Source organism: Fundulus heteroclitus, unplaced genomic scaffold, assembly GCF_011125445.2.
Source record: "Fundulus heteroclitus isolate FHET01 unplaced genomic scaffold, MU-UCD_Fhet_4.1 scaffold_74, whole genome shotgun sequence".
In the NCBI taxonomy this organism is placed as follows: Eukaryota; Metazoa; Chordata; class Actinopteri; order Cyprinodontiformes; family Fundulidae; genus Fundulus; species Fundulus heteroclitus.
Window position 1 is genome coordinate 1,489,287 of NW_023397186.1, and position 27,178 is coordinate 1,516,464.

General features: G+C 38.5%; 3 protein-coding genes across 11 annotated transcripts in view; all 3 read left to right on the top strand.

Annotated features, from left to right (window-relative positions):
* The first annotated feature begins 442 nt into the window (after positions 1–442).
* On the top strand, positions 443–2,807 carry LOC105929239 (homeobox protein MSH-C). Its single transcript, XM_012866932.3, has 2 exons — positions 443–981; positions 1,674–2,807. The coding sequence occupies exons 1-2, from the start codon at positions 552–554 to the stop codon at positions 2,084–2,086; spliced, it is 843 nt and encodes a 280-aa protein (XP_012722386.2). The 5' UTR covers positions 443–551; the 3' UTR covers positions 2,087–2,807.
* A 2,690-nt stretch (positions 2,808–5,497) lies between these two features.
* On the top strand, positions 5,498–11,242 carry atp5pd (ATP synthase peripheral stalk subunit d). Its single transcript, XM_012867017.3, has 6 exons — positions 5,498–5,596; positions 8,060–8,190; positions 10,203–10,299; positions 10,588–10,659; positions 10,896–10,958; positions 11,056–11,242. The coding sequence occupies exons 2-6, from the start codon at positions 8,069–8,071 to the stop codon at positions 11,185–11,187; spliced, it is 486 nt and encodes a 161-aa protein (XP_012722471.2). The 5' UTR covers positions 5,498–5,596; positions 8,060–8,068; the 3' UTR covers positions 11,188–11,242.
* Positions 11,243–13,656: 2,414 nt separating this feature from the next.
* The window catches only part of pnpla6 (patatin-like phospholipase domain containing 6), a 50,301-nt gene continuing 36,779 nt past the window's right edge, over positions 13,657–27,178 (top strand). For 7 of the 9 annotated variants that reach the window (XM_021318703.2, XM_021318704.2, XM_021318706.2 and 4 more), the window contains exons 1-3: positions 13,657–13,736; positions 24,199–24,287; positions 27,119–27,167. In XM_021318703.2, coding sequence (XP_021174378.2) covers positions 24,208–24,287; positions 27,119–27,167 — 129 coding nt within the window. In that variant the 5' untranslated portion in view covers positions 13,657–13,736; positions 24,199–24,207. Of the gene's footprint in view, positions 13,737–24,198; positions 24,288–27,113; positions 27,168–27,178 lie in introns of all 9 variants that reach the window. The other 2 variants (XM_012866962.3, XM_012866963.3) reach the window with 1 other exon arrangement.

Below are 27,178 nucleotides of genomic sequence, written 5' to 3' on the forward strand. Positions count from 1 at the left end.
TTTATACAATTCCATTCTCTGGCGCTATTTTTCTTTGATGTCTTAAGGATTTGATTTCAAAAAATTAATTAGACTTTAGTTTAATTTTTTTTGTCTCATCTATTCAATATTGTACTGTAATGTTCCTGCACATTACAGTAAAATAACTCAATGTACAGTTGGAAGTATATTGTTAATGGATGTAAATGCGCCGGGAAGTCCTCCCCACTGCTTAATTGCGCTAAAATTGGTCAAAGCTACTTTTGTGAGCGCCATCAATAACCCCGCTCTGCATGGGGTCTGTATGATTAAAGTCCCCTTGCTTTCTCGTAGGCCTCTTGATCTCCTCTCCAAACGGCGATGGGCCAATCAAAACCGCACTCCGAGACGTCACGGAGACAGCCTGAGCAGCGGATTGGAGGGAGCACGGAGAGGGGAACAGCCCCTGTCCGTTTATAGACGACCCCCGTCCTGCGCGTAAAAAACGCTACCGGGCACTGCTGACAGGCTCAAAGACTAACAGTGGAGACCTCACGCTTGAGCCGCAGCATTCCACTAAACGGGCCGCGCCGATGTGCATGGCCCCAGCCCCTTTTGTCATGATGAATCCTGCGCAGGGGTCACCGTCTCAAGACGCCAAACTCCAGCTTCACCAAAAGGAGGACACAGAAAGCACGGAGAGCGACGAGCTCCAGCCTAAAGACATGACCACAGATAAAGGATACAGAGTGCAGCGGACCAGCCTTCCCTTCAGCGTCGAGTCGCTGATTTCCAAGAAGGGCACCTGTCGGACTTCTTATCCAGTCTCTGATTCGGCGGGGCTGCCGACGCCCGGGGCCGGTCAGGGCGCGCACATCTCTCCGGGGACTTTTTACGCGGAAAGAAGGCTTTCCGGGGAGAGCTCGCAGGGAGTCCCCAAGAGCTCTGGGGAAGACTGTGCGCAGTTTTGCGAGAAAGAGCAAGGCACTTGGTTCCAGACGTCCTCCTTTTCTACACCTCCTCGTAAGTCCATCCCATCAGTGGTATAAGACAAAATAACGCGATAGTAGTTTATTTACGTTGTTTCATCAGAAATACCTGGGTAAATATGCAACAAGTTGAACCAAGTTGTTAGAAAAATGTAACTCTATTATTCATCATTCTTATTACAGCCTGTGCGTAAATGTGTGTTACACGATTTGCGTTTTCTTTACTCTTGCGGAAGGCAGGAGTAATCCAAAATTATATTTGAATAGCCTGCTTGGTTCTAACCTTTGGCACACTAAACTCCAAGTTGAATACTTGTTTTGCAGACCTGTAATAAGTCTGAGACACAAGTTAAATTCGGTTGATTTATATTGCGTCAATCCACGACCAATTTCATCCTAGGGCGCTTTACAGCACAAACAGATCAAATTCATGTCAAATTTCAGTTGCGCGCATTTTAATTCGACTGCACAGTCAAATACAGTCTCAATATATATATTTCCATCCAGTAAAATGTCATCCATCAAAGGAATTCAGCCGATTGCATCCCTCGTTGTGAGCACAATACTTATTTGCCCCTCAGTATTTATTAATACGCGCTGTTGTGCGTGTGTGTGAGAGAGAGAGAGTGTGTGTGTGTGTGTGTCTCAGTTCGCTGAGTCAGCATTATTTGATCCCAGGTCAAACTAACCTGGAATATTGTGCTGTTGTTTTCTTCTCTGCAACAGGGAGCTCAAGTCCGACTCAGTGCACTCTAAGGAAGCACAAAAACAACAGGAAACCTCGCACCCCTTTCACTACCTCCCAGCTGCTGGCGCTGGAGCGCAAGTTCCGCCAGAAGCAGTACCTCTCCATCGCCGAGAGAGCCGAATTCTCCAACTCTCTCAACCTTACGGAGACTCAGGTGAAAATCTGGTTTCAGAACCGCAGAGCCAAAGCCAAGAGACTGCAGGAGGCTGAGCTCGAGAAGTTCAAGTTGGCCTCTAAGCCCGTCCTGCCTGCGTTCGCGCTGCCTTTCCCCCTCGGAGCGCACATGAGCTCTCCCTCCTGGGGTCCCACCAACGCCTTTCCGAGGCCCAGCCTCCCGGTCCCGGGATTGTTCAGTGGACCCGTCACCTATGGGATGTACTATTTGTCTTAGGATCTCCGGGAGACTGCGTGTGGGGACGGAGAATATTTTTTTTATTATCAATTTTGAAACCTCAAAGTAAAGTTGGGACATATTTTATAAACACGATGCGCGCATTTTTGGGACTAAATTGTCTCCTTGATTTCTGCCCACGTTAATCTTAAAATTGTCAGAGGAAAAAAAATGATATCTTGTTTTTAATGCCTTAATTTCAGACGACTCGCTGTGGTCCTTATCCATGTAAAAGTGGACGCTTAGATTGGTCCAGAGCTGCAGGGATAAAAAGAAGAAAATGAACCAGGAAAGTACTTATTATTCGGTGTCTGTGCCTTATGACCACATCTTTACCGTCACTTGAAGTATTGCCTTCTCGTTATCCAACAATAACTGTGTGAACTGCTGTATTGATTATTTTCCCAAGCAGTTTCTATGTATTTTCTGAAGAACCACTAAAAGGGACCAAATTCTATTTTAGAAAAATGTATTAGCGTTTCTAACTCTCACAATGTGGCCTTAATGGGTACTATAGTCCCCCCCCCCTTTTTTTTGTTGTTGTTGTTGTTGTTGTTGCTGTAATTGTAAATAAAATGTGTAGCGTTCCAGAATAAGCATTGCAGCCTTGACTGAAGGGCAGGGAAAGTGGTATTTATTGATTGTCTTTCTATCTGTACTGTGTACATATCTGTGTAAAAAAAAAACTGACTTTAATAAATAAACATTTAAAGACTTGAAATTAACTGTGTCAACATTTCTAACTGTATTTGATCATGAATTAGAATTGCATGGAGCCTGCTTTGTGCAAATTACACCTTAGACTTTAAACAATAGCTTTTGTTTGGTTTTTGAGGAGGACTTTCTTTTCAGTCAATGTTTTTTTTTTTTTCCTACCACAGAAACACACAAGTACTCTGCCAAACCTCGACGCCTGATTGCTGCTGTCAACTTTGAGGAATGCTAAAGTACTGAATTATTTTTTTCCATCCTTGGTGTTTTTTGTGCACTTTTTTATTCCCCTCTTTTCTGAAATGTGTGTATTAGGCTTGGCTACACTTATTCCACATATTGATGGGTAAATATGCGTATTAAATGCTGAAATATATTGGTCTTGCGTTTCCTGCTGCCTGCGCATAATTTTTACCCAGAATTGCAGTGTTTTCACAACGCATTTTGAGCATCTTCTTTCACAATGTCCCCATAAACTTTACTTTCAAAATACTATATTTTGACCTAAACATGGTTTGAGTCGATATGTGTCATAATTATAAGGATATGGGAATTTGTATTTTAAATGGACACCTGACATAAAAATAAAACTTATAAAATAAATAAAATAGGCTGCTATCTACTTAAATAGTATAAAATGCACATATTGACAAGCCGTGTGTCACAATGCATGAAACCTCATACCTCCCAAATCGGTTGTAAAAATGTGAGGAAATGTGTACTTTTTCTGAAACGTTTTGATAGTTGTATGCTACTTAAGTTATCTTGGTTTTACAGTTTAAAACTATGGAGGACTATTAGTGCCAGAATCCAACACATTAAAATATATAAGTAAATTTAAATTTTAATTTTGCTTAGTCAATATTTATGTATATGATACTTATACAACTTATATGAAAATTGCAAATAAATACATTAGATGAATCAATAATGTACCTATAGAGAATTAAAGGTGCCAACAACTTTTGAGTTATAAGGTAGAAAGCCAAAAGTGCCACGATCACCCCCCGATAATAATAATTTGAAGTACTATTATGTGTTCACTTGATACACTCTTTAATAATGGGAATAAAAAAATAGACAACAAGTCCTTAACATTTATTCAATAAGTTGAGGGTTAATAAATCAATCCAATCAATAAATGATGTGTCAAGTTTGTACCATACCATATTTATTTATAAAACAACAACAGTCAATGAAGTGCTGTATACATACAACTGAAAATAACTGTAAAATTAAAATAGCTTTAATAAAACAAATTTTAAGTATAACAATTGACCAATGCTTCATTGAATGGACAAATAAGACTTTGATGGGGAAATTAATATTTAAAATGTGAATTTCTTGCATGTTGCAAATGATCAGGTTCAGCATTTGTTCTCATAGGATTCCACTGATCCTGGGTCTATAATGGAATTATACACGCTTTTACTACGGCTCATCAAGCCCCACTCGCAGACTGTCATGGGCAGGGCAGACATAAAATAAATTCAATAAATTCAGTACAGCAGTATAAGGAACAATTTTTTTATATATAAGTAGTCCAATGATTGTGGATGTTTTCACACATATATTAAACATGAAAGTATTTTTCTCCATATTTAATTATGTTTCATAATTTATTGACACATAGAAATAATTAGAGACAAATGTAGTAATTGTATTTACTATTTTTTTTATTTTTTTTCATTTTTCTGGTTCTAGTGGCTATTTTTTTTTTCAAAGTAGCCTCACTGTAAACTCAAAGTAGCCTCGCAGGAAAGAGGGTTTGAGAGTAACTAGACATGCGGCAATGGACCTCCGGTTGCAATTGAACCTGCAGGAGGACATAGGTCATGCTTACTACTCCTGTGCCATCAGAGCACAGCCCTCATTTTATTTTTTTATTTTTTAATGTGTGTTTCCAATTTATTGACAACCTATATAAATATTTATCTAATTACTTATTTTATTTTTTTGAAATGTGGTATTATGGACCCTGATGCTCATCAAGGCCTTAAGAAGATGTTGTTGTTGTTCCATGTGTTAGATTCTAATTATTTTAACTTCCATCCATCCATCCATTTTCTTACTCACATCATCCCTCATGGGCGAGAGGCGGGGTTCACCCTGGACAGGTCGCCAGTCTGTCGTAGGTCAACACAGAGACAGACAGGACAATTAACCATTCATGCACACATTCACACTCAGGGACAATTTAGAAACCATTTGGACTGTGGGAGGAACCCGGAGTACCCGGAGAGAACCCACGCATGCAAACTCATGGAGAACATGCAAACTCCATGCAGAAAGACCCTGGGTTGTACTTGAACCCAGAACCTTCTTGTTGCAAGGCAGCAACAACACTACCCACTGCGCGCCCAATTATTTTAACTTGAGGCAAATAAATAACTTTAATTTGAAAATTTGGAATGCTAAAAACAAATGCAGTGTCTTTTCATTTTCATTCTTCTGTCTATAGCCTTCAAATCATATATGAATTATTATGAGTGATATTTGAAGTTTCTTTCACAAATATTTACCTTGCAGCCACCCAGACACATACATAAGGTCATAAAAATACGTTTAATCAACAAGCCACTCCTAAAAATTTGCTTGTCACCGCAAGATTATCTGTTGTCACCTTCTAGCAGCCCCCTTTTCAAAACTTCATGAAAGGGCCACTGCGGAGTTGAATCATCTGCAACTGCTCAGCCTCCCCTATAGGGGGCAGTAGTGACTCTCTGCTGCTTCACTCACTGCAGCTCAAGAAAAAGGACTTCCGTTCCTCTGCTCCGTCACTCAGCTATCTGCAGTGAGGTGAGTACACAGCTGCTTTATAGACTGAAAGCTTTATGCAGAACAATTGTGTAGAAAATGCTTTATTTAGTTCATTGCCGTGTCTTTGTACAGGAAGTGGTTAGGTGAGCTCTCGAGGTGCTCGCTGTTTATTTAAAAAACCGCTCTGATCTGGACGGAACGGTCTGACCTTGGCTAGCAGGCTAACGGAACAAGCTAACGTTAGCCAGTGTTAATGTTAGAAAATGTCAAGGACGGGGATTTTACTACAGGTTCAGTCTGTGTTTAATTTTTTGAACTGTTTTTTTTCTTTTTTACTGGAATTAAAATCCACTACTTGCATAGTTTAATTTCCGGCTGTGGTTAAACAGTAAGATTATTACTGTGTCTTGACCACACAAGTTATCAAAATTTAACCTTTTTCTTACAGCAGATGTTAATGAATGGGTCTAAGACATTAAATACTCAGTGGCCGCATAATTACAAATAAAAGGCAAGAACAGCTGCTGATGATGTTCCAATGCATAGTGCCTATTTGGACAAATATGACTATAGGTATTAAACTTCATTCCAATACGATTGGATTGCACAATTTGGGAATCATATTTTCTTTTTGTTTATTACTGTAAAAAAAATCTATATTCTTAGTTATAGCCTAATGTATTTTTTATTTTTTTTTTAACCCGTAAAGGTTTTAATTGTTTTTGAGCTGTGTGTACTTGTGCTTTTTTTAGTATCACTTTGCTGCTGTTTAAAGTGCAAATACTTTTCCTGGTGGGCATATGAATTATTATTCTTATCGCAGGTAGGATCAGTAGGTTTGTTAGCAGTGTATCCAAGAGTTGTATGTCAAAAGTAATTAGTCTCAAAGAGATCTGAAAGCAATTTCAAAAGAAAGATCGTTTGTATAGGTCTGAAAATAAAGCCACAGGCTATCTGGAGCTGAGATTCTGGGATAATTTATGTCTCCTAATTTACATTAAAAGCTGTAAAAAGTGATTCCAATAAAATTCTACATAAGAATTAGTTGGATTAAGAAAGTTTTGCACTCAGTCAAAAGACATTATGCTTTCTTCCTCAGATGAAACATTTAAAACCGGAAATTGAGAATGACCTGAGGTGAAAAATCTGATAATTTCTCTGTATATAAAGATATGGAAATATTAAATTGCCAACCATTAAGTTGATGTAAAACAATTCATTCATAGTTTGAGTTATGGTTGAAACTGATTTTTAACAGTAAACTCCCTCAATGTTTCTAACTATAGTGAGAAAAAAAAGGATAACAAGAAACATTCTTGACAGAAATGATTGAGGGTTAAACGAACAGAAGCACATGTAAAGCTGCTTCTGAGAGGACAGCCCAGTGAGTAGCATAATAACAAATCAAGTATATGGAGCATAAACTGCAACTGCCAACACCGCTGATAATAACATAATCATCTGGTCTTCAGCAGGTTTCAAAGCTATTTACATCCAACCACAAGTGTACAAAAGTGAACAATTCGATGCCACCGTCATTATTTAATAATTATAAACAAAAGGTTGTGGTCAAAATGTGCTCAGTTGCTGTTAACTTAATGCACTTCTTTAACTGATCATCAGCATGCGATCATTTTTAGAAAACCAAGAGTCTTGTTAGTGTGTTGCTCAGGAGTATACATGAGTGTTCACACAATGTTAAAGCATAATGACCTTGGTGAAGCAGTTGCAGCTTCCCAGTTGACTGGAAATGGCTAAATGGCTCCTGTTTTCATTTGCTAAGTGGAAAACAGGAGATTTACCAATCTTAGCAGAACTATATCTCACAGTAAATTCACCCAAAAGGTACAGGAGGTTTATTGTGGCAACAAAAAAAAATCCCTTTTTTTTCTACAGTATAACCCTGAAGTAAAGAAAATCACATATAATAGAGCATGTAGGTCAAAGAACATTTCTGGACAGAGTATAATTTGTGCAATTTTGCCACGTTGTGTTAAACACAACTGACATAACATACTATTAAAGACTAAATTCTCCTGGGGTTTGACTGTGTAGCCTCACTAGTAGTATTTTCATTTAAAAGGAGGACCATGTCAAATGCATTCTGGTTAAGTGCAGCCTTACTAAAATTATTTTAACACTACAGCAATAAATGGGGAAATAGCCTCCAACCTAGGCTAGCAGCCTAAGGGACTTAGCTAACCATTAATGTAAGAATAAGAAATAGAAAGGTAATAAAACTAAAAATTGCGCAGCAGTGGTCAGACCATGGCATGTAGGTGATCCATCATCTTCACATGATGTCGCTGCTATAAAGTAAAACATTGTGATTAAACCGTTCATATTGTGGCTGTCGTTACTCTGAAGAGTTAACTTGAAGCATGTTGAAGTCGGCATGATATAAACTTTCTGCAGGAAACAAAAAAACAACAAAACATTGTTCTCCCTTCTGGGTGAGTTGGTCATTTGTGGGACTAAAGGATATTAATTTTCTGGTTTCAGAGAGTCAAGATGGCAGGCCGTCGTGCAGCCCTGAAGGCCGTTGACTGGTTGGCATTTGCTGAGCGGGTCCCACCCAACCAGCGGAGCAAGTTCAACGCTTTGAAGACCCGCAGTGATGCCATCGCTGCAAAGTATGTCTCATATCGTTGGTTGCAGTGGTTGATTTAACTAGAACTGTGATATATTTTTCTAAATTTGTAAGAGGAAAAATTCCTGTCTCTGTTTTCACCCTGAGGCAAAGCTAAACAAAGTGCATTAAGGAGCTACTTCTCTGTGTGAAAGACGGTTGTGAAAAGCTGAGCAGTGAGTTTAATTGTCTGCAATACATTTCTCAGCATACCATTAAAAAATGGTAAAATATGTAGAACAGTGTGTTTTTTAACCTTTTTTGAGCGACTACACTTCTTACGTTGGAAAAAAATCCGCTGGCACATCACCAATGATAAAGTTTCAAAATGACACTCTAGACCAGGGCTGTCAAACTCATTTCTATATGGGGCCACTTTGGCATCATGAAGTCATTAAAAGGGCCGGTTGCATGTGTAGAGACGATACTTTTCATTTCATAATTTCATTCCAGTTCACATAGTAGTATACAAAATGCACAGTAACATAAAAGTAGCACCTTAGGCCAAGTTTATACAGTTTATCTGCAAAAAGAAGTTGATATTGGGGTGAGTTACACTTACAGGAGGCACAGTTTTAGCTACTTTATACACTTTAAAAGGATATATGAAAACGAGATGCTTCATCTCATGGGGCTGATCCTCTAATAAATGTTTATAAATAAATAAATAAATAAATATGCCTTTTTTTTTTTTTCTTGAGGGGCCGGATAATTTACCTTGACGGGCCGGATTTGGCCCGCGGGCCTTGAGTTTGACACCTGTGCTCTAGACAGTATATATTCATAATATATAGTGACAATTAGTGTTGTCACCATACCAACATTTTGGCACCAATACCAACACGTATTTCAATACCTTTCGATACTTTTTCAAATAAAAATTTAGAAGCAGATGATACTTTTTCAAATAAAAAAAAAGTATCATGAGAGTTGCATGAAGTGAACTGCGTTCATGTTTATGAGAAGAAAAGGAAGGCCTCAGTAGAAAGTAATAAGACCAGAGTGGATTTGGGAGATTTTTAAGATGTGACACCCCCCCCCCCCCCCCCCCTGAAAAGCGAGGTAAGCCGGTTTTGCGCATGCACATTTATTCAAAAAGGAACTTGGGGAAACTTCCAGAAAAAACGCCCTCCCTAGCTTTAATGCTGATATATCGTGCATCCCCATCCCTGACTCAGTCAAGGCTCTCAGTCAAGGCAGAAGAGAAATAAAATGACTTTGTCCTCAAGGGTCTTCAGATGTTTATTACCTCAGACAGTGTAGACTGCTACCATGTGGTTAGAGAGCAGGGTGCTTGCATCCTGGAGAGGCTGCAAGGTTCTGGATACAAAGCCCACTGACTGCCACTCTGGGTCCCTGGTCCTGGCCCCAGAATGTCAGCCCACAGCGCCGCTCAAAGGGGGTTGCTAATGTAGCACCATCCAGCAGACTGATGAATTCCAGCAGCAGCTCATCACCCTGGTTCAGTACCGTTGCATATCCGGTGAAAGTAAATCCGAGCGAAAGATGGCTTTCGCTGTTTTGCCTTGACGGCACTGTCCTTGTTTTTTTTTTTTTGGCCACCACTCTTACCAGGACCTTGATCTGGTTCTAAATTTTGTCCCAGGCCGAATTCGGAGTTAGCATTTTTCCTTTTGAATCGTCTTGTTACTGAAAAGTGCCATATAAATAAACTTGCCTTGCCTTTTAAAAAAACCTCTCCAGTACTGTCACCGCTACCTGTCACATGCATCACTTAAAATCTTGTCTCTACTAAGGAACACAGCAATTAGCTACATGCTGCCACCCATTGACATGAAAGAATATTGCATTATTAAGCCAGGCTATATTTCAGCAGGCTCTAGGCAATGGTATGTTTTAGCAGATGATTCATTTTCAAATGGTTTAAGACTAATTAAGTGAAAATTTTCTCTCTTTCTCAGCAGACGTTCTATATCTTTAACTCTTTTAATTTTGTCTATTTAGCATTCCTCTCTTCTTTTAATGTATTAAACCCGATTCTTCTGTCTTTACCAGACTAGCCACCCTGCCTGAAACTCCTGCAGCCATCGACTGGAGTTACTACAGGAGTGCTGTGGCTAAACCGGGTCTGGTTGACGAGTTTGAGAAGAAGGTAATTTTCCTTTTTCAACACGTAACACCAATATCCCTATTAAAAGACTTGCTCTTAAGAATAAAAATTCAAAAATGTTTATTTTACATTTTTATTTTATGTTAAAAAAAATCAATCTACGAAACAGTTTTTTAAACTAAGTCAGTATGTATTTCAAAATAAGATCCCATTTTGTTAAACGGCCTGTTTTACTTGGGTATATGATCATTCCGCTGAGTTACCGCTATATCTGTATAATCTGTAATTGTTCATTACAGTAACGAGAATTTAACCTTGTTAATTTTGCAGTTCAAAGCACTAAAGATCCCTGAGCCCGTCGACACACAGGCAACCATCATCAGTGCACAGGAGGCTGAGGCTGTAAGTGGCTGCACCAAGCACATACATTAAAGAAATATTCCTTTGGTTGTATAGAAATTTTTGTATTTATCTCACATTTGAAAATTGGACACAAATTCAAAGCCACACTTCCTTTGCAGCATTGCTATTTTTGTTTTTTTTATGTCTAAGTTTGCAGAACAAAACCTAGAACTTGTAGAATGTGTGGATTTGATTAGCAATTGTTTATTTTAAAATCTGTTCTTTCACTCTCTCAGAATGAAAGTGCAAAGGCCTACATTGAGGCATCAAATGCCCGTATCGCTTCGTATGAGAAAAAGGTAATACGGTACTTAAAATATTTAGTTAATACTAGGTGATGGTGTTTGAGTATATATTTTTAATTGTTTTTTCGCTCTCTTTTCTCTTTTTATCCAGCTGGAAAAATTTAAGAACATGATCCCCTTTGAACAGATGACCATGGAGGAATATTACGACGCCTTCCCTGAGACCAAGTTGGACAAGGTCAAAAATCCTTACTGGCCTCATAAGCCCATTGCAGACCTGTAATGTCACTACCAGGCACTTGTGTCTCAATAAAGATTATGTATTTTAAGGAGAATAATTTTATCGTCTTCATTATTTCACATCATGGTGAAAACATTTAGAGCTGAATAAGGAGAGACTAAGCAGTAATGCTGGTGGGTACTTCTCAGGACACAGTAAAAATGTATGATGATGATTTTTACTATTTAATGTCAAATTACTTAATATAGAATTTTGTTTCACCTTAGTATACTGTTTATCAACCACATAAAGGCAGTTCTAGCCCGCAGAAGATTTTTCAGTCTGTTTGTAGAATTTTATTTTAAGTGATGAAGAAATACTTTTTAAAGTGTTACTCAGTCCTCCCTCCATGCAGATAAGGGATGTTTGCAAAGGCTGGAAATATAAATGTTGCCTCAATGATCGACAACTGTTCACTACTTTACATCCGTTCAAAATAACATTAGCAAAGTGTGTAAGTTTGTAATTTAGTTCCAGTTTATAAGGTATGCAGGAGGGGATTTTCTTTTTTATATATATATATATATATATATATATATATATATATATATATATATATATATATATATATATATATATATTCGCCAGGCTATGATTACGCTATTACACACAGCGGTAAGTGTGTACATTGTGACCTTTTTACTTATTTTGAAAAGAGCTGATTTGTGTTCCTGCTTTTTTCCAGCAAACACACAAATCTAGTAGAAAAGCTCTGTTATGGTGTGGACGCCATCATGATAAAATGTTTTTGGACACACAAATGTGATAAATTTGTTCAATATTTTTGAGCGAATAACATTAAAAACTGTCTTCTAGGGTTTGACTTAAGACCACAATTTCTCACTCATTCTGCCCAGATAAAGCTCACTCCCTGTAAGGAAAATGCCTTCACTCAAAACAAAGTGAATGAATAAACAAATTGCAATCTAATAATGAGATTAGGTTTCTACAGTAAACCATGAATCATTGACCGCAGTGACCAACACTTATTTTTAATTATCTTTAATCTAGGCACTGGTATCATTTCCAGATCTATTTCAAGCTCCTCCCTCTATGCATTTTATTTGTAAAGTTTATAAGAAGTAGTTAATTGCAGAAGGCAAGTTTATTTGTATAATACCTTTCACACAATGTACTTTTAAGTATACAGAAAAAGGACTAAATACAAAAAATGCATCAAAAAAGTGAAGTAATTTTAAATCACATAAAAAAAAATATTCAGATGCACTCTTTAAATGCCATAGACATATATAAATTAACTGGTAAAGCAATAATTGACCTTTATGAGTAAGCTGCAGTTAACAGCAATGTTTTCAGTCCTGATTTGAAGGAGGCAACAGTTTATGCGCATTCAGGTTTCAGGCAGACTGTTCCAGAACTGAGATGCACATACATTTTAAATGCTTCCTCACCTTGTTTAATTCTGGTCCTGGGGAAACTGGACGAGCAGGTCTTTGGTGACCTGAAGGGTCTACATTTTTAGACCAGACCAACCACTACTCACAGTAGATGTCGTAACATATGTTGTAGTACTATTCCATATTCTTAGCTGGGCAGATCATTTAGATGTTGAGTACAAGTAACTGAGATTGAATTCCTGAAGAGCCCCGCATATGATCTTTATTTGCTTAGATTTAAATTGATCAGGAACACAAAAAATATATATGTTTGTTAGATTTACAAATTAGTCTCGGCTAAATGAGAAATTAATTAGTTTAAAACTGCAGAAGATCTCATCCACTTTTACAGTATATCAATCAATCTGTTAACTGTATTAAACGTGACACTGACATCCAGTAAACCTAAAACAGAGTTTTTTTTTTCATGCATGTTTCTAACAGATATTCAGGAAATAACAAATGCCTTTTAAAGCCATTACATACAGTATTTGTAGTGTGGTAACCTGACAGGAAAGTGTTTGAGAGACTTCTAATCAAGGAGTAAATTACAAAAGTAATGTCCACAAGGGGGTGCAGTAGCTTTAGTGGGAGTAAAATCCATGGGTAGTATGATTCAGTGTTTTTTTTTTTCTTCATAATTCTTCAATTTATATTAATCTTAGATTTATAGCTGCAACTGATTCTTGGTTCCTACCCACTGTGGGACAATATGCTTCTCTGGGGTCCATATAGATTAACTATCAAATGAATGAGACGGCTGCTTTAGAAAAAAAACATAAAAGAAACAGAAAATTATGTTAAAAAGGTCACATTTGTAGTGTTGGAATCCTGTGCTCTGAGGCGCTGTCCGGTCAAAGTTCGATTACAGGTACCGTAATAAGCCATGGCAATCATTTCCACCGCCATCCAATCACGGCCTGAGCTGCTACATCTCTCTAAGCTCATTGGACAACGCGTTTGTCTATGACAAACATGGCCGGCACGTTACTGCGCTTCTAGCTTGTGCGGTAGTTCTGATTGGTTGGACTTCCGCCATCTCGGTTTTTGATTGGACAGAGTCATAGTGGAACAGGAGGGGCTTGACTAAACATAATTTCCGCTGTGTTTTCCACTTGAAAGTCAGTGACGATTGACGGGAGCGCATCAGTTTAGGTAAGTTTCACAGAAAAAAAATGAATATTTAACCAAATAGGCCATGTTCACGGCATGTTTGAGCACACAGCCGTGTAACCGTAGAAGCGTTTTCCTTCGGTGTTAGTGTGGAACGGGTCGTGTTTCAATAAGGAAAGCATTGGTTATCTGGCGAAATGCTCCCGTGGAGGTCAAAGAGAATATAAAATATGTTCGGGAGACGAAAAATATTTTTAAAATGATGTTTGTGACATTAACATTGATGCTTGTGGCCACCCTTTTGGGCTGCCATCGACATTGCATGGACCCTGTTAGCCATTAGGCAACATTAGCTGGGATTGGCAGCGTGCTGCCTTCTCCCCTGAGATGTTTTAATTTGCCTGTTTTCACTCAATGGGCTTTAAACACTGGGCAGATCGAGATAATGAAAGTCAGGACAAGTCATCTCTGGCTTTTGCGTGACCAACGGTGCCGTATCATGAATTTATTATCGCATTTGGTTACTGCAACATTCTAGTTTAATCCCCCCCTTTTTTCCCCTCTTTGCTGGTTTGTGGAATGGAAACCTCCCCGATTTTATGTTCTTCCGATTTATTTATTTTATTTTTTTTTGGCGGGGTATCTATGTTTACAACACAGCCAAACAGCCATGAAGAGGAAATTTCCAGAGGTCAGGATGTCAACCCTGTGAGAGGAAAACATGCAAAACTATTTTGGTTGAATGGAAATACGAGCAGAGTGCAGCTATGGCACTACACCGCTGCTGTTATTTCCCCATTAGCACAGACAATACCACGTTATTTCCTATATATTATTTGTATAAACACTGTAAACTAGACTGTTACGTTTGGAACTGTTATTTGATTTACCTTTTTTTTTTTTTCTAATGTCGAACCAATCTTAAGGACTTAAAGCAAATGTTGGTCACTATTAACAATGATCTCATGGTTGAAAGGGTTTTTGTTGTTGTTGTTGTGTTTTTGCTAGTTGTGCTGGTAGTCCATAGCTTTGTGGAGTCAACACTGGCTTTCATTGTTTCCAAGAGGACAATGGAAGCAGGCCTGTGCAGAGGGAGGGTGATGGGGGCACAAGGGCTTGGATAGTTTGTCGCCCCTTTCGCAGCTACAAGTCTGCACTTCTCTTACATTGTTGTTGCAAAACTCCAGAGTGTGAAGAAACTGAAAAGCAATATTGCGTGGCAACAAGTTTCCTATCCAACTTTGGAGTAGTTTTTATTTATTATTTTTTTACAGCCCTTCCTGCACCATGTACTGTTTTTCAGCGCTTTTGGCAGCTGTTTCAAACATTGATCACAGGTTATTTATCTAGGGACCGTTCACAAGAAATTTAATATAATTTTAAACCGCTTACAAGACAAACTTGTCCAATTGTTCTCCATGAGCTTGTCAAGCCATTATTTTTTGCTTCTCTCCAAGTTCAATTTAAATAATCTATTTTAAGGAACCCAGCCCGTTTTTAGTAAGCTTAAGTTGTTGACACTGCAGCAACCTTTCTTTCTAATCGAGCTTTTGGAAAGAGGGGAAACCTCAACCTGTTCAAGGCAAGTTTATTTGTATGGCACATTTCAGGAACAAGACAATTATAAGTGCTGTACATGAACAGAACATAAGAGAAGAAAACATTACAGAGGAAAGCACATTGCTGTGGAATACTAGCAGCAGGCCAATATATAAAACAAGTTAGACTATAAACGTCAACATTAACATTCAAAGCCAAATCTAAAAAAAAAATAGAGTTTAAAGTTGATTTTCAGGAACTCAGTTTCAGTACTTTTACATTCTTCTGGGAGTTTGTTTAAGATGAATGGACAATACAAAAATAAATGCTGCTTGTCAGTGTTTGGTTCTGGGTATGTGGAGTAGATTTGAGACAGAAGACCTTAGTGGTCTGAAGGGTTGATGCACTGACAACAAGTCTGTGATGCATTTAGGTGCCAAGTTATTCAGTGATTTATAGACTAACAGAAGTATTTTAAAATCTATTCTCTGAGATTCAGAGAGCCAGTATATGGACTTTAAGCAGAAGAGGCCTCCAGCAGAACCAGGCTCATTGTGTGTCCACTGGCTGGAACCAACCAGGGGCTGGGCTAGAACAGAAAACAAAAAACAGCAATACTGTATAGAAGCACTGGACCAGGACTACAAGGAGTAAACGGGAGTTTGTAGGAGTAATTGCTTCATCGTTGACTCTCTGTACAGGGAAAAGACACGAGCAAACACAGAAATGCTGCACCAGAATTAAGGTTCGCACGACGATAGGAAATGTGACTTTTTCTGTACACCACTGGACAGGCAGTGTACTGTAATAGTACACAGTGGTCATAGAAGTGTTTCTCAAACTAAATTTAAATCTCTCATCCATTTTTTTTTTTTTTACATCAAAAAGATAAATACCTGCTTGTGTTTCCATTTGATATTTAGCATTTAAACAAAAATGAATAAATAATCTACATTTTTAATAACTGTATTCTCTTGGAACATTCAATTGCCAAAACATACACAGCTCTACAGCGATGCCTGTGTCAGTAACGCCTCAGGAAAGAGACGCGGTTTTGCACCGAGTCCTTTGAATGGAAAGGGATCCAAAAACGGTGCGCATAGTAAACGGCAGCCGTTGCTGTGTCAATACCTTTTGTCCAGGAAGAAGACACAGGTGAAAACCGGGGCACTGCGCCTCGGAGACCTTGTAGGGGAAGGAATAAAACTGAGAAAACGCAAAGATTCTGCTGGTAATAAATGTGAACAATGCATAATGTGTAGGAGTAGCAGACTGGAGAAAATATGCACATGTCCTCCAGCAGTCAAGGCGATGGCAAGATAACTGCAGAGATTGCTCAGGACAACCTAATCTTCTGTAACCATGAGCTTTATCTAAAGGAAAAGTTTTAAACTTGGCCTTAAAATGTTCTTCTGAGACATGATAACTGTACAGCTGATATTTGATCTACACCATTAGGAGAACAAATAATGATGGTGGTGGTTTCTATGAGGATTAATCCACATATTCTGACTACTTGGTCTTTCTTTTCCTTCATTATACCACCCAAGCCTTGCTTTTTGAGCCTTAACATCTCAGTCACTAAAAACATGTCATGTTTGAATACTGAGGCAAAAATATTATTTGCATGCAGATTTTTTTTAATGCATGGTACTTAAAATCTACCAATAAATAATCATTCACGGAGTCCTGCGATATTGTACACATTGATATCTAATGAATATTTATTGTTATTTGGCCATTAAGTCAAAGCTATTTGTATTACGTAGTCATATTTATTATTTTGCTGGTTAAAGTGTGGCGCTTTTTTTTATTAAAGGAAAAAAAAATGGCAGTACAGTGGTCTTCAATGCTGTGGCCTTCGTGGCAGCATCCTGTTCGGTGGCTTGTTTGTGAATCACAGGGTTACTCCCATGTAACGCGAGCGTCCATCCTCAGCCGTGCACTGATTGAATTTCATCAGTGCAGCAGTTCGGGCCCCCCTCTCCCGTTCACTGATGCTGTAAAGTACTTTAGGCAGGAAATGCATCAGAGCAGACCTGCAGCCGATCCCGCTGAGTGTTGCAGAGTGTTCCAGGATCAGTGAGAAATACAGCATTTTTTTTAGCCAGTTGTGCTAGTCTAGTTTAGCGAGATACACAGCTCAAAGTCTCATTTATAACATAAATGATTAAATAAAAGCTAATAAGCAATTTTGGCTCACGCAGAAGCCATCTCTAGATAGATTTTCAGTTTAGTTGACGTTCTCATTTTTGCGTTTGATATAATCGTAATGTTTACATTTCTCCTTAATATGCTGCTAAAAAGCAAAATAGTATTTAAAGATGTACTCTGTACTGTTGTTTACATTTGATACAAGTTGAATTAGTTCTACTGGTAGTCTAAATTATTAAAATACTCATTAAGTACAGTTTCCTGGTTATAAAACTCTTTTTTTTTTTATAGAATGAAATTAAGAAAGTTTAATAGTGACATATTTGGACCAGTTGGAATTTTGTGGCTGGTTTCTGATCTGTTTTTTTTTTTCCTTTATAAAACTTTGACCTGCTTGTCAAAGTTTTTTTTTTCTTTATTGTTTAAAGAATGACTATATAAGTTATAAGTACAACACTGAAGCTACTTTTTTTTTTTATAGCTTTCCTGCAATGACCGTACACAACTCATTTATATTAGGAAAAAAAGTTGTCGTCATGCTGCGTTTTAGGAAAAGTTTCTTTCTAGAGTATTGTATTATTTTGGTATTATTTTTAAAACTAAGAGGGGGGGGGGGGAAAGACCAGAGTTGAAATTTTAAAGTGGCTTTATAAAAATATTATTAATCATCTTTAGTTATCAGTGCAGACAGTTCAATTCGATTTTATTTATATAGCGCCAATTCATGAAACATGTCATATCAAGGCACTTTCCAAAGTCAAATTCAATCAGATTATACAGATTGCTCAAAATATTTCCTTTATAAGGGAACCCAGTTGATTGCTTCAAAGTCCCGACAAGCAGCATTTACTCCTCCTGGAGAAGCGTAGCGTCACAGGGATAGTCGTCTGCATTGTCCTTGGCTTTGCAGCAATCCCTCATACTGAGCAAGCATGAAGCGACAGCATTCCAATAAAAATGTATAATTTACCGCGTCTCTTTTGGAGCGCTGGGCTGCCGCTGTGTGACACCTGGGGACTTTTTCTGTGGCTCAGGGACCCAGAGTGGCACTCTGTGGGATTTGGAGCAGCGAACTTGCGGTCTCTCCAGGACACATCCACCCTGCTCTAACCGTTAGCGCACCGTCAACTCCCCAGCATGTTCTGTTAGCCATTAGCACAGCTAGCATTAGAGCAATATCAGTATTGCTGTGTATATTTGAGTGTGTGGCTCAACGCTGAGATTTCTAAAAGGCTGCCGTGTCCTCTGATACCTCATAAAGATAAATACTTCTCTGGTGAAAGTCTTGCGCTCTCATAGGCTCGTCTTGACACGTTTCTTTTAGACCACTTTCAGTACTTTGAAAGCTAACTCATGAGGCTTCTTCCTTGATTTCCACACTGAAACTTTTCTAACAAGTTGGTTATCCAGGCAGGGCCCATCAAGCTGGTTCTGGTCACCAGCCTCAGTAATCAACCCTCCCCCCACCCCCCAAAGCAAAACACATTTTACATTTCTTCTTTTGTCCTAAAATACTTAGTTATTGCACTCGGCTGACACAGTTTGTGTTATTTTCCAGGCTGTTTTCACTCAGTAATATATTCTGCTGCAGCGGCAAGATATTGTTTCCCCTTATTACAATCATTTCATGTGGTCCTGATAAAACATGGTTGTGGTGGTAGTACAATGGTCTTGGCCCCATTTGCTTTAATTGATTGTGTTCTTTTTCTGAAATAATTTTAGTGCTTTTACCAGATGTACGGCACTAGGGTGCACAGCTTCTAAAAAGGTCCACTTTTGTATTGTCAGTCCACAGTAAGCTTTCCCAAAAGTCTCCAGGATCATCTACATCATTCTTCGGTTCCTTTTCGGGAATTTGTGGTTTCCACCTTTGAACTCTCCCAAGGATGCCATTTTTGTTCTTATTTCACCGAATGAGTTGTCAGTGCGCTCTTGAACTAGTTATTTTCTATCAGCCATGCCTGGGAAGGTTCAAGAATGTTACATGCTTTTTCAATTTGTGGATAAAGGCTCTCACTGGGGTTGCTGGAACCCCAAAGCCTTAAAAATAGCTCAGTAACCATTTCCAGACTGATAGATGTCTATGATTTTGTTTCCTCCTTATACGATCTTAACTTTTTGATCAGGACATGTTGCTTTTTGAGATCCTTTAGCCTACTCTCTGTTGCCAGAAAGGTTTTATGTGAAAATTTGGGCCAGGGTCACAGTGTAGCTAGTGAAATTGAACTCGCCTTGCCAAAATAAATGTGGTTAATCACTGTTAATTCATGATTAAGAGTATAGGCAATTGTCTTTTAATTTTATGTTGGACCAGGTTGCTTTGGATAGTTTTTTTTTCACTCTAAATAACTTAAGTCAGGGCTCCTTTTTTGGAGTAATTCTGCTAATTTTTGTCTTACTGGAAAATTTGTTAGATCAGCAACATTTAAGTGATTAAAAATGCAAAAATTTAAAAAAAATCTGTTATGGAACAACTGCTTTGTGGTTGCGGTTTTTCACAGATGAAGGGAAGGCAGCAGAAAAGAGCACGAACAGGAAGATATGCTTAAAAAGCCTTGCAATAGGACGTGTGGAGCATTGAACTCTGTGTTGAGCAACTTTTTGTTTTGCTAAATTGTTTTCTTTGTATGAATATGCTTTCAAAAATCAAATTCAATCCATAATTTAAGTGGTGGCAATTTATTGCAAAGAAAAAAAAAGAGATCATCCTTCCTTAGGGAATATGTGGGGCGTTGGGGAAGAGGGAAAGCATCTTGATACATCTTCATCTCTAACACGGATATCCTGCTGAGGTTTTGTGTGACAGACAAAAGTCTGACCTAATTTTCGTTTTTTTTTTCTTCCTTTTGGACAAACTTGAGTTAGGATGAATAAGTTTAACCTCGATAAAGAAAAACGGCATCCCACCCCTGAGTTAAGTGTCCCATAGCTGTTAAACTCCAACAAGTAAAGCAGTTTATATCCATGGATGTTGCTATGAAATTAGTAAAAAAAAAAAAGAATAATCTTCACCTGGTTGTACATAAATGAACTCTAAAGCAAGTGATCTTTCACTGCTGAGAAAACACGGATGTTTTTCAGAAATTTTGCATAAAGCTGAATATTGATTTGGCTTTTTCTTAGCGATGCTCTGAGAAATTAGCTGGTGACCAGAATCGGATGATTAGTAGCTCTGTGTGCTGCGAAGGGTGATCGACTAGTCAGAAGCTCAATGATCAGATGTTTTATAGGTCAGTGAATGCACCGTGCTTAAGCTTTACCAGGCTGTGTTTACAATAACACTCCTCTGTGTGGTAGTTGTTACAGGGGGAGGAGGTTTCGAAGTTAGCTGTTTATAGTGTCAGTGAGGTGCATAAAACAAATTCAAAGTAAGCAAGGCGATGTAAGAAGCCTTTAAAAAAAAAAAAAACTAGGTCTTCTATGACATGTCAAGGCATGTCTGTGGTTTACTGAGTGTGGGATCAAGTTTGCCACACACAAGCTCACCTCCACACCCATGCACCGACACAAATAATCCAAATACACTATATTGCCTGAGGGGCTCAGTAAATTTCAAGGTGTTTCTGTGATAGGATGCCACCTGCCATCATGCCCAGCTGTGAAATTTCCTCACTCCTAATATTCCCCATTTAACTGTCAGTGGTGTTATAGCAAATTGGAAACGATTGGGAACCACAGCAACTTAGCCACAAAGTGGTAGGCCACGTAAACCGATGGCGCAAGGGCAGCGGATGCTGATGCGATAAGTGCACGGAAGTTGACAATTTTCTGCAATTTTCAAGACCTCCAAACCTCATGTGGCCTTAGGCCTGTCACGATAATCAATAAATCAATTAATCGCACGATAAATAAAAACTATCCGCGTCATTTAATTTATCGTCTATATCGTCTCTGCCTGTGTTTTTCTGTTTCTATTGATGACGCTGGATGAAAAGGCTTAACTCCGGTGCTATCCACTGACCCCTCCCCTTCCTAATTTTTTTTAGGAAGGGAAAAATGAGGAGGAAGGAGGAGTGGACTATCGCATCAGGTAGTCAGCGCACTTCATTTTGTACTTCTGCAGCATGTAAAACATACATATCACAAGTGGCAATTCCACAAATGTACAGCAGTATTAAAGAGGACATACTGAAGGAGATACAAAACATTTAATTTTACTCTGCTACGTCGGATATGTGGTCAAGTTCAAATATGACACCCCTTATATGAGCTTGACCATTCACTATATAGCTGCAGACTGGACAGTTCAGACACAGGCTACATATCCAAAAACAGAACAGGCTGATGCAGAACTGACAAAGTTCCTTCAAGAAGATGCTATTGATGCCTCTTGTGATCCCTTGATGTGGTGGTGTGACAATCAAAGAATCCTTTGATGGCAAACTTGGCCAAAAAATACATGTGTATTTGTGCAACAAGCACCAGTTCAGAGAGAATGTTTGGTACAGCTGGACACATTGCTACTCCTGCTCGGAATCTGTCTGACTAAAGTAGTTACAGATCTGCTTAAAGATTGTTGAGGCATCTAGTCTTATTTAAGAATCTGCTTTTGTTACTTTGCATTTTTTTTAATAAAATGGCAGTTTTGCCTATCTTTTTTAAAATCTAATGATATACAGACTTCATTATCTGTACTCTTTTGGTTGAATGTAGTTTTTATTTCCACCATGGTTTTATCTTGTGTTTAGTTTTTATTCAAGTGTATTTTTAGTTAACAGAGACTGAGAGTCCATTTGATTTTTATTTCTCGTTTTATTTTGTTAACCAGTTCCAGTGTAAAGTGTGTTTATCTTTGGCAGGAAATCGCAAACATTATTAAGTAATTTCCATTAAATCAGTGCAAAAAGGTCTTCAAACAATATTACAGTTTATCGCAATAATTTTTCAGACAATTAATCATTCAGAAAAATTTGTTATCGTGACAGGCCTATGTGGCCTTAAGATTAGTTTGACGACAGTACATAGAGAGCTTTGTTGAATGGGTTTCCCTGGCAGAGCAGCTGCATCCAACCCACACATCACCAAGTTCAATGAAAAGCGCCGGATGCAGCGGTGTAAGGCACGCCACCACTGGATTCTAGAGCAGCGGAGACACGTTCTCTGGAGTGACGAATCGCAGTTCTCAATCTGGTAATTTGATGAATGAGTCTGTGTTTGACGGTTGCCAGGAGAACGATAGTGGTCTGGCTGTATTGTCCCAAGTATAAAGTTTGGTGGTGGGAGGATTCTGATGTAGGGTTGTGTTTCAGGAGCTTGGCCTGGCCTCTTAGTTCCAGTGAACGGAACTCTGAATGCTTCAGCAGACCAAGAGATTTTGCACAACTCCATCCTCCCAGCTTTATGGGATCAGATTAGAGATGGCCCCTTCCTCTTCCAACATGACCATGCACCAGTGCACAAAGCAATGTCCAGAAAGATATTTCGGTGTGGATGATCTTGACTGGGCTGCACCTCAACACAACAAAACACCTGTGGGATGAATTGGAGCAGACAGGCCAACATCAGTGTTTGACCTCAAAGATACGCTTCTGGAAGAACGGTCAGAAATTCCCATAAACACACTCCAGAACCTTGTAGAAAGGCTTCCCAGAAGATTTGAAGCTGTTGGCTGCAAAGGGTTGACCAACGTCATATTAAGACCTATGGATCAAGACTGAGAGGTCCCTTAAGTTCATATGGGAGTCGTGGCAGGTGAGCGAATACTTTTGGCAATATAGTGTAGCTGGAGGTCCTAAAAAAGCAGGTTTCTATGACATCAATGTGGCCTGCCTACTTAGATGCTGGATCCAGTCTTGACTCTATAAAGTCAATCACGCAATGAGGATTCTGTCTTGAGACGTTTATAGAGCAAATCTGCCATGACGCATCTAGAAAAGCAGCTTTTCTATTTAATATGCCTGAAATAACGCAACAGTACATGTAAAAACAATAGACAAAACCCTTTTATTCTTCATTATAACATAGTAAAAGACTGTTAAACAACAATTGCTCCCTTTCACACTCAGGGCATGATGTTGACTTTACTTCTCACTCAAATATTTGTTGACTGTTAATGACAGGAAGGCTAAAATGTCTTATTATATTCTAGGTTTGATCGTAATCAGCTGGAATCTAAACCTTTAGGTTAAAGTTTTATAAAAACCGAGGATTGCAGTTTGGCATCAAAATTCTGATCGGTGCATCTGTAATCTTACTAGATTTATTATTTACACCAGAGGTGTCCAAACTTGTCCTGTGGGCCAAAATCGTACAGTTCAAAACACTCGCAGGCCACAACAATTTGAATCAAATTAAAAATGCAAGAATAATTTTAAAGTGCTTGTTGTGTAATTGAAGTATGTTTGAAACTGGAAAAAAAAATGTCTTGCATTACTGCTTTATTAAAAGAAAGAAACTTTAGTAATTTTAAAAGGGGGTTATTTCACTGTAAAAATCTCACACAGGAAAATGAAAAATGGTTGTCCATCTGCAACACCAACCTCTTCTGGCGAGCCAAATTGGTGCTCCTCTTGAACTGCGGACGGGATTCACACAAAATTATTACAATTGTTTTTCACAATCATTAGATTCCAGGCGCAAACGGCCCCTGGACCGCACTTTGGACCCCACTGACTTACACAGACGGAGAGCGTTTATCATCCATAGTTCTAAGACGCTGTGAGGTGTATAATTGAGCTAACGCAAACAAAAGCAGCTCCTTTGGTTTTTGGCTCACCCAAACAGATCAACAAGATAAATAAGTCCTGCTCTGTACCTGCTCTCCCTGTTAAATGACCTGCAGTCTCTATTAAACATTCCTGTTTGGTCGTAGTGGCCGTTGATGGACCATCCCTATGAAGACACAAGGCTACAATGGGACAGAGTACCTCAGAACAAGAGGTCCAAGAAGACAATTCCCCGGTAAGTTTTGAATTATTGCACGTCGTTATGAGTCCAAATCTTTCATTGAGTCATATTTTAGGTCTTTTATTATTTTGAAAGCACTTTTTGAAGTGATATATTAGAGCTCTGTGTTTTTTGCATTAGCTTTCGATGACTTCTGAATAAAAAAAAGTGGAAAGCCTTAAGGGTATTCAGATGCAACACGCATGTTACTGGCATGACCTGTCTTGATCAGCAGACTCCACAGCCTTCCTAATCCACTTCAAAACACATACTTGCTAAGTTATGTGGAGTGCTTTGCAACTGGATTGAACTAGCATTTTTGGTTTCTTTCTCTTAGTAAAGGAGTTGATGCTCTCTGAAGCATTTTGCCAAATATTGTGTTAAACACTCACACAATTACTTTCTGTAAATTTTCTCTCGACAATTAACTGGATGAATCGTTTTAGGACAATAACATTCTGTGTTCATACTTGAAACTGAACTCATCTATGAGTAACAGCTGTGGTGACACACCCTATTTCTGAGACTAAAAGTGATACCATGATTAATGATCATGGGTTCATGATATAATCATGTAATATTTCCTGTAAAAGTATTGCACATTCAAAATTTTAAATTTATTAGGGATAATGATAAAAAGACAAAGCTGCAATAACCTGGTTCCATACAGTATCTGTTCATGCACTTTTAACAAATGTTGCGTTTGAGCACTTTATGTTTTATTCATGCATTCAGTCTTTTTTGGGTGAATATCGTTAGTATTCATACATCACAATGTGACGATATCTTCCTACTCTTAGTTTTCCTAATCTTCCAGATTGAAGACATCTCTTGACCACGGTCCTCTTTAAGGGATTCTACAGATTTTCTGTCAGATTTATCTCTGGACGGTGGCCAGATCATTCCAAAACTTCCATTTTCTTCCAGCTAAGCCAATATTTTGTTAAATCTGTTGTTTGCACTGAAAAAATTGTCTAAAAATAAGTAAAATGTTCTTAAAGTTAGTGTATTTATCCTTGATTTGAGTAGGTAAAATGGATTATCTGCCAATGGAATGAGTATTTTGACCCCTAAAATAGGATAATTAGACATCCTGCACTTGAAATAAGATGATGGAGATGAATTGTTACTATTTTTAAGTGCAAAAGTCTTATTCCATTGGCAAATAGTCCTATTTACCTGCTCAAATCATGGACAAGTACTCATTTTAAGAACATTTTACTTATTTGTAGTTCTGTTTTTGCAGTGTGCCTGGGCTCAGTTGGATGCAGAAAATAGAATCCATCTTTATCTTCGGCTTTCCAGCAGACCCCTGCTTGTTTCTGGGTTAACTCTCACTTGGCTAAAAATTAAATTGTTTTCCATCCACCTGAACATAAACAGGCGTTCCATCAGAAGTAAAGTAACCCAAGAGAACGATGCTCCCACCACCGTGTTTTTCTGCGGATATGATCTGCTGCTAGTGATGCTCAGCGCTGTTTACGCGGCCCAGAGTTCAGGCATGTCTTTATTGGACCGTTAGGTGTTCTTTCAATATTTTGAAAATTTTAGCCAGTCCAGGAGGTTTTTTTTAGCAAGGAAAGTCATGCAACCTTGTTCTTTAGTATGGACTCATGGGGAATCCAACGCTGTTGTTACATGTTGAAAACCGTCAGCGTTTAACCAGCAGTTCCCACAGCTCCTTCAGCTTTGCTGTTTCACAGCTATTTTCTGTTGTCTCCACAGTCTATTTTTCGCGATGTCACCTTTGTACCACGTTCTTGCCAATTACTAATAAATTCTTCCCTCTTGCAACGTCAATATTGTAAAGGGGAAAATGTAATAATTTTTAAACCTTTTTCCTGACTGATACTTTTTTCAAATTTAGATAATGTTGATCCTTTGTAGCTTCTATCTAAACTTTGACATTAGCTAAAGCATTTAAATGGGCAAACGTCTTTTATGATCCTGCTAGTACAACTGAATATTTTGTTTTATTAGGTTCACCATGACTGATAACAGATAGGAAGCCAAGAGGACTGAAAGCGGAAACTAAATCAACAAAGTCTAAAGCAGTGCACACCAAGTTATTTCCCATTTTTTCCCCTCCCCCTAGTAGCTACGTTTTTATTTCGAATATTCAAGATATATTTCACATTATTGTGGAAAAATGTTTTTGAAATGATTTACCACTTCATCCTCAGAAAACCTGGCATTTAAAAGTGCTGTACGTGAGAAATCCACTGTACATTGCGCTCCCTCCACTTTCCCAGTTCAGAGCGATTACTGTAAAATGACATTAAGCTTGTTACAGATGTATAAATAATCACAGATAACACAAGATAAACGCCCAATGGCTCTCAGCCTAACTGCTAAAAAACAATTCCCCTCACTTTTGACCTCACTGTGCGACACATGGCGGTCTGCCAAACACATGCAAGACAAATCAGTCGTATTTATGTTGGATCTCTGCACTCACTCAACACTTTTTTGATAAGCTCTTACTTTCATGCTATTAAACCTAAGTGACTAAGATCTCTTTTTAACAAGATACAAAGGATGAAATCATTTTAACCTTTTGTTACCTGGAAATAGCAAAGAGAAGCTCTGTGTGTGTTTTATCATCATTATTGCGTCCAAACACGGGGCAAAAAGGAAGGTTTTTCCCCTTTCATCCAGGCGTTGCTGCTTGCGGGGCAAATTCCTGGTTCCCACATGCTTTCACAGCTCAGTGGAGTTATAGCCTCCGGGTCTACTTTTCACGCAGCTACATTGTGATGTGTAATGGTTATCTTGTTGACTATCACGTGCACTAGCATGCCTTTGCATTTCTCTTTTTGCTTCTTTTTTTGTTTTTTTCAGGACAGATTTGAAAACCTCAAGACCTTTGTGGAGGAAGAACTACAGACAAGCATGGTGAGAATGGG

Excerpts from the sequence above, each read along its gene's own strand:
- LOC105929239 (XM_012866932.3), top strand. The coding sequence starts at position 552 with ATGTGCATGGCCCCAGCCCCTTTTGTCATGATGAATCCTGCGCAGGGG. Across the intron at positions 982-1,673 it reads CTCCTTTTCTACACCTCCTC|GGAGCTCAAGTCCGACTCAG; the intron begins GTAAGTCCATCC and ends TCTCTGCAACAG.
- atp5pd (XM_012867017.3), top strand. The coding sequence starts at position 8,069 with ATGGCAGGCCGTCGTGCAGCCCTGAAGGCCGTTGACTGGTTGGCATTT. Across the intron at positions 10,300-10,587 it reads TTGACGAGTTTGAGAAGAAG|TTCAAAGCACTAAAGATCCC; the intron begins GTAATTTTCCTT and ends TTAATTTTGCAG. Across the intron at positions 10,660-10,895 it reads GTGCACAGGAGGCTGAGGCT|AATGAAAGTGCAAAGGCCTA; the intron begins GTAAGTGGCTGC and ends TCACTCTCTCAG.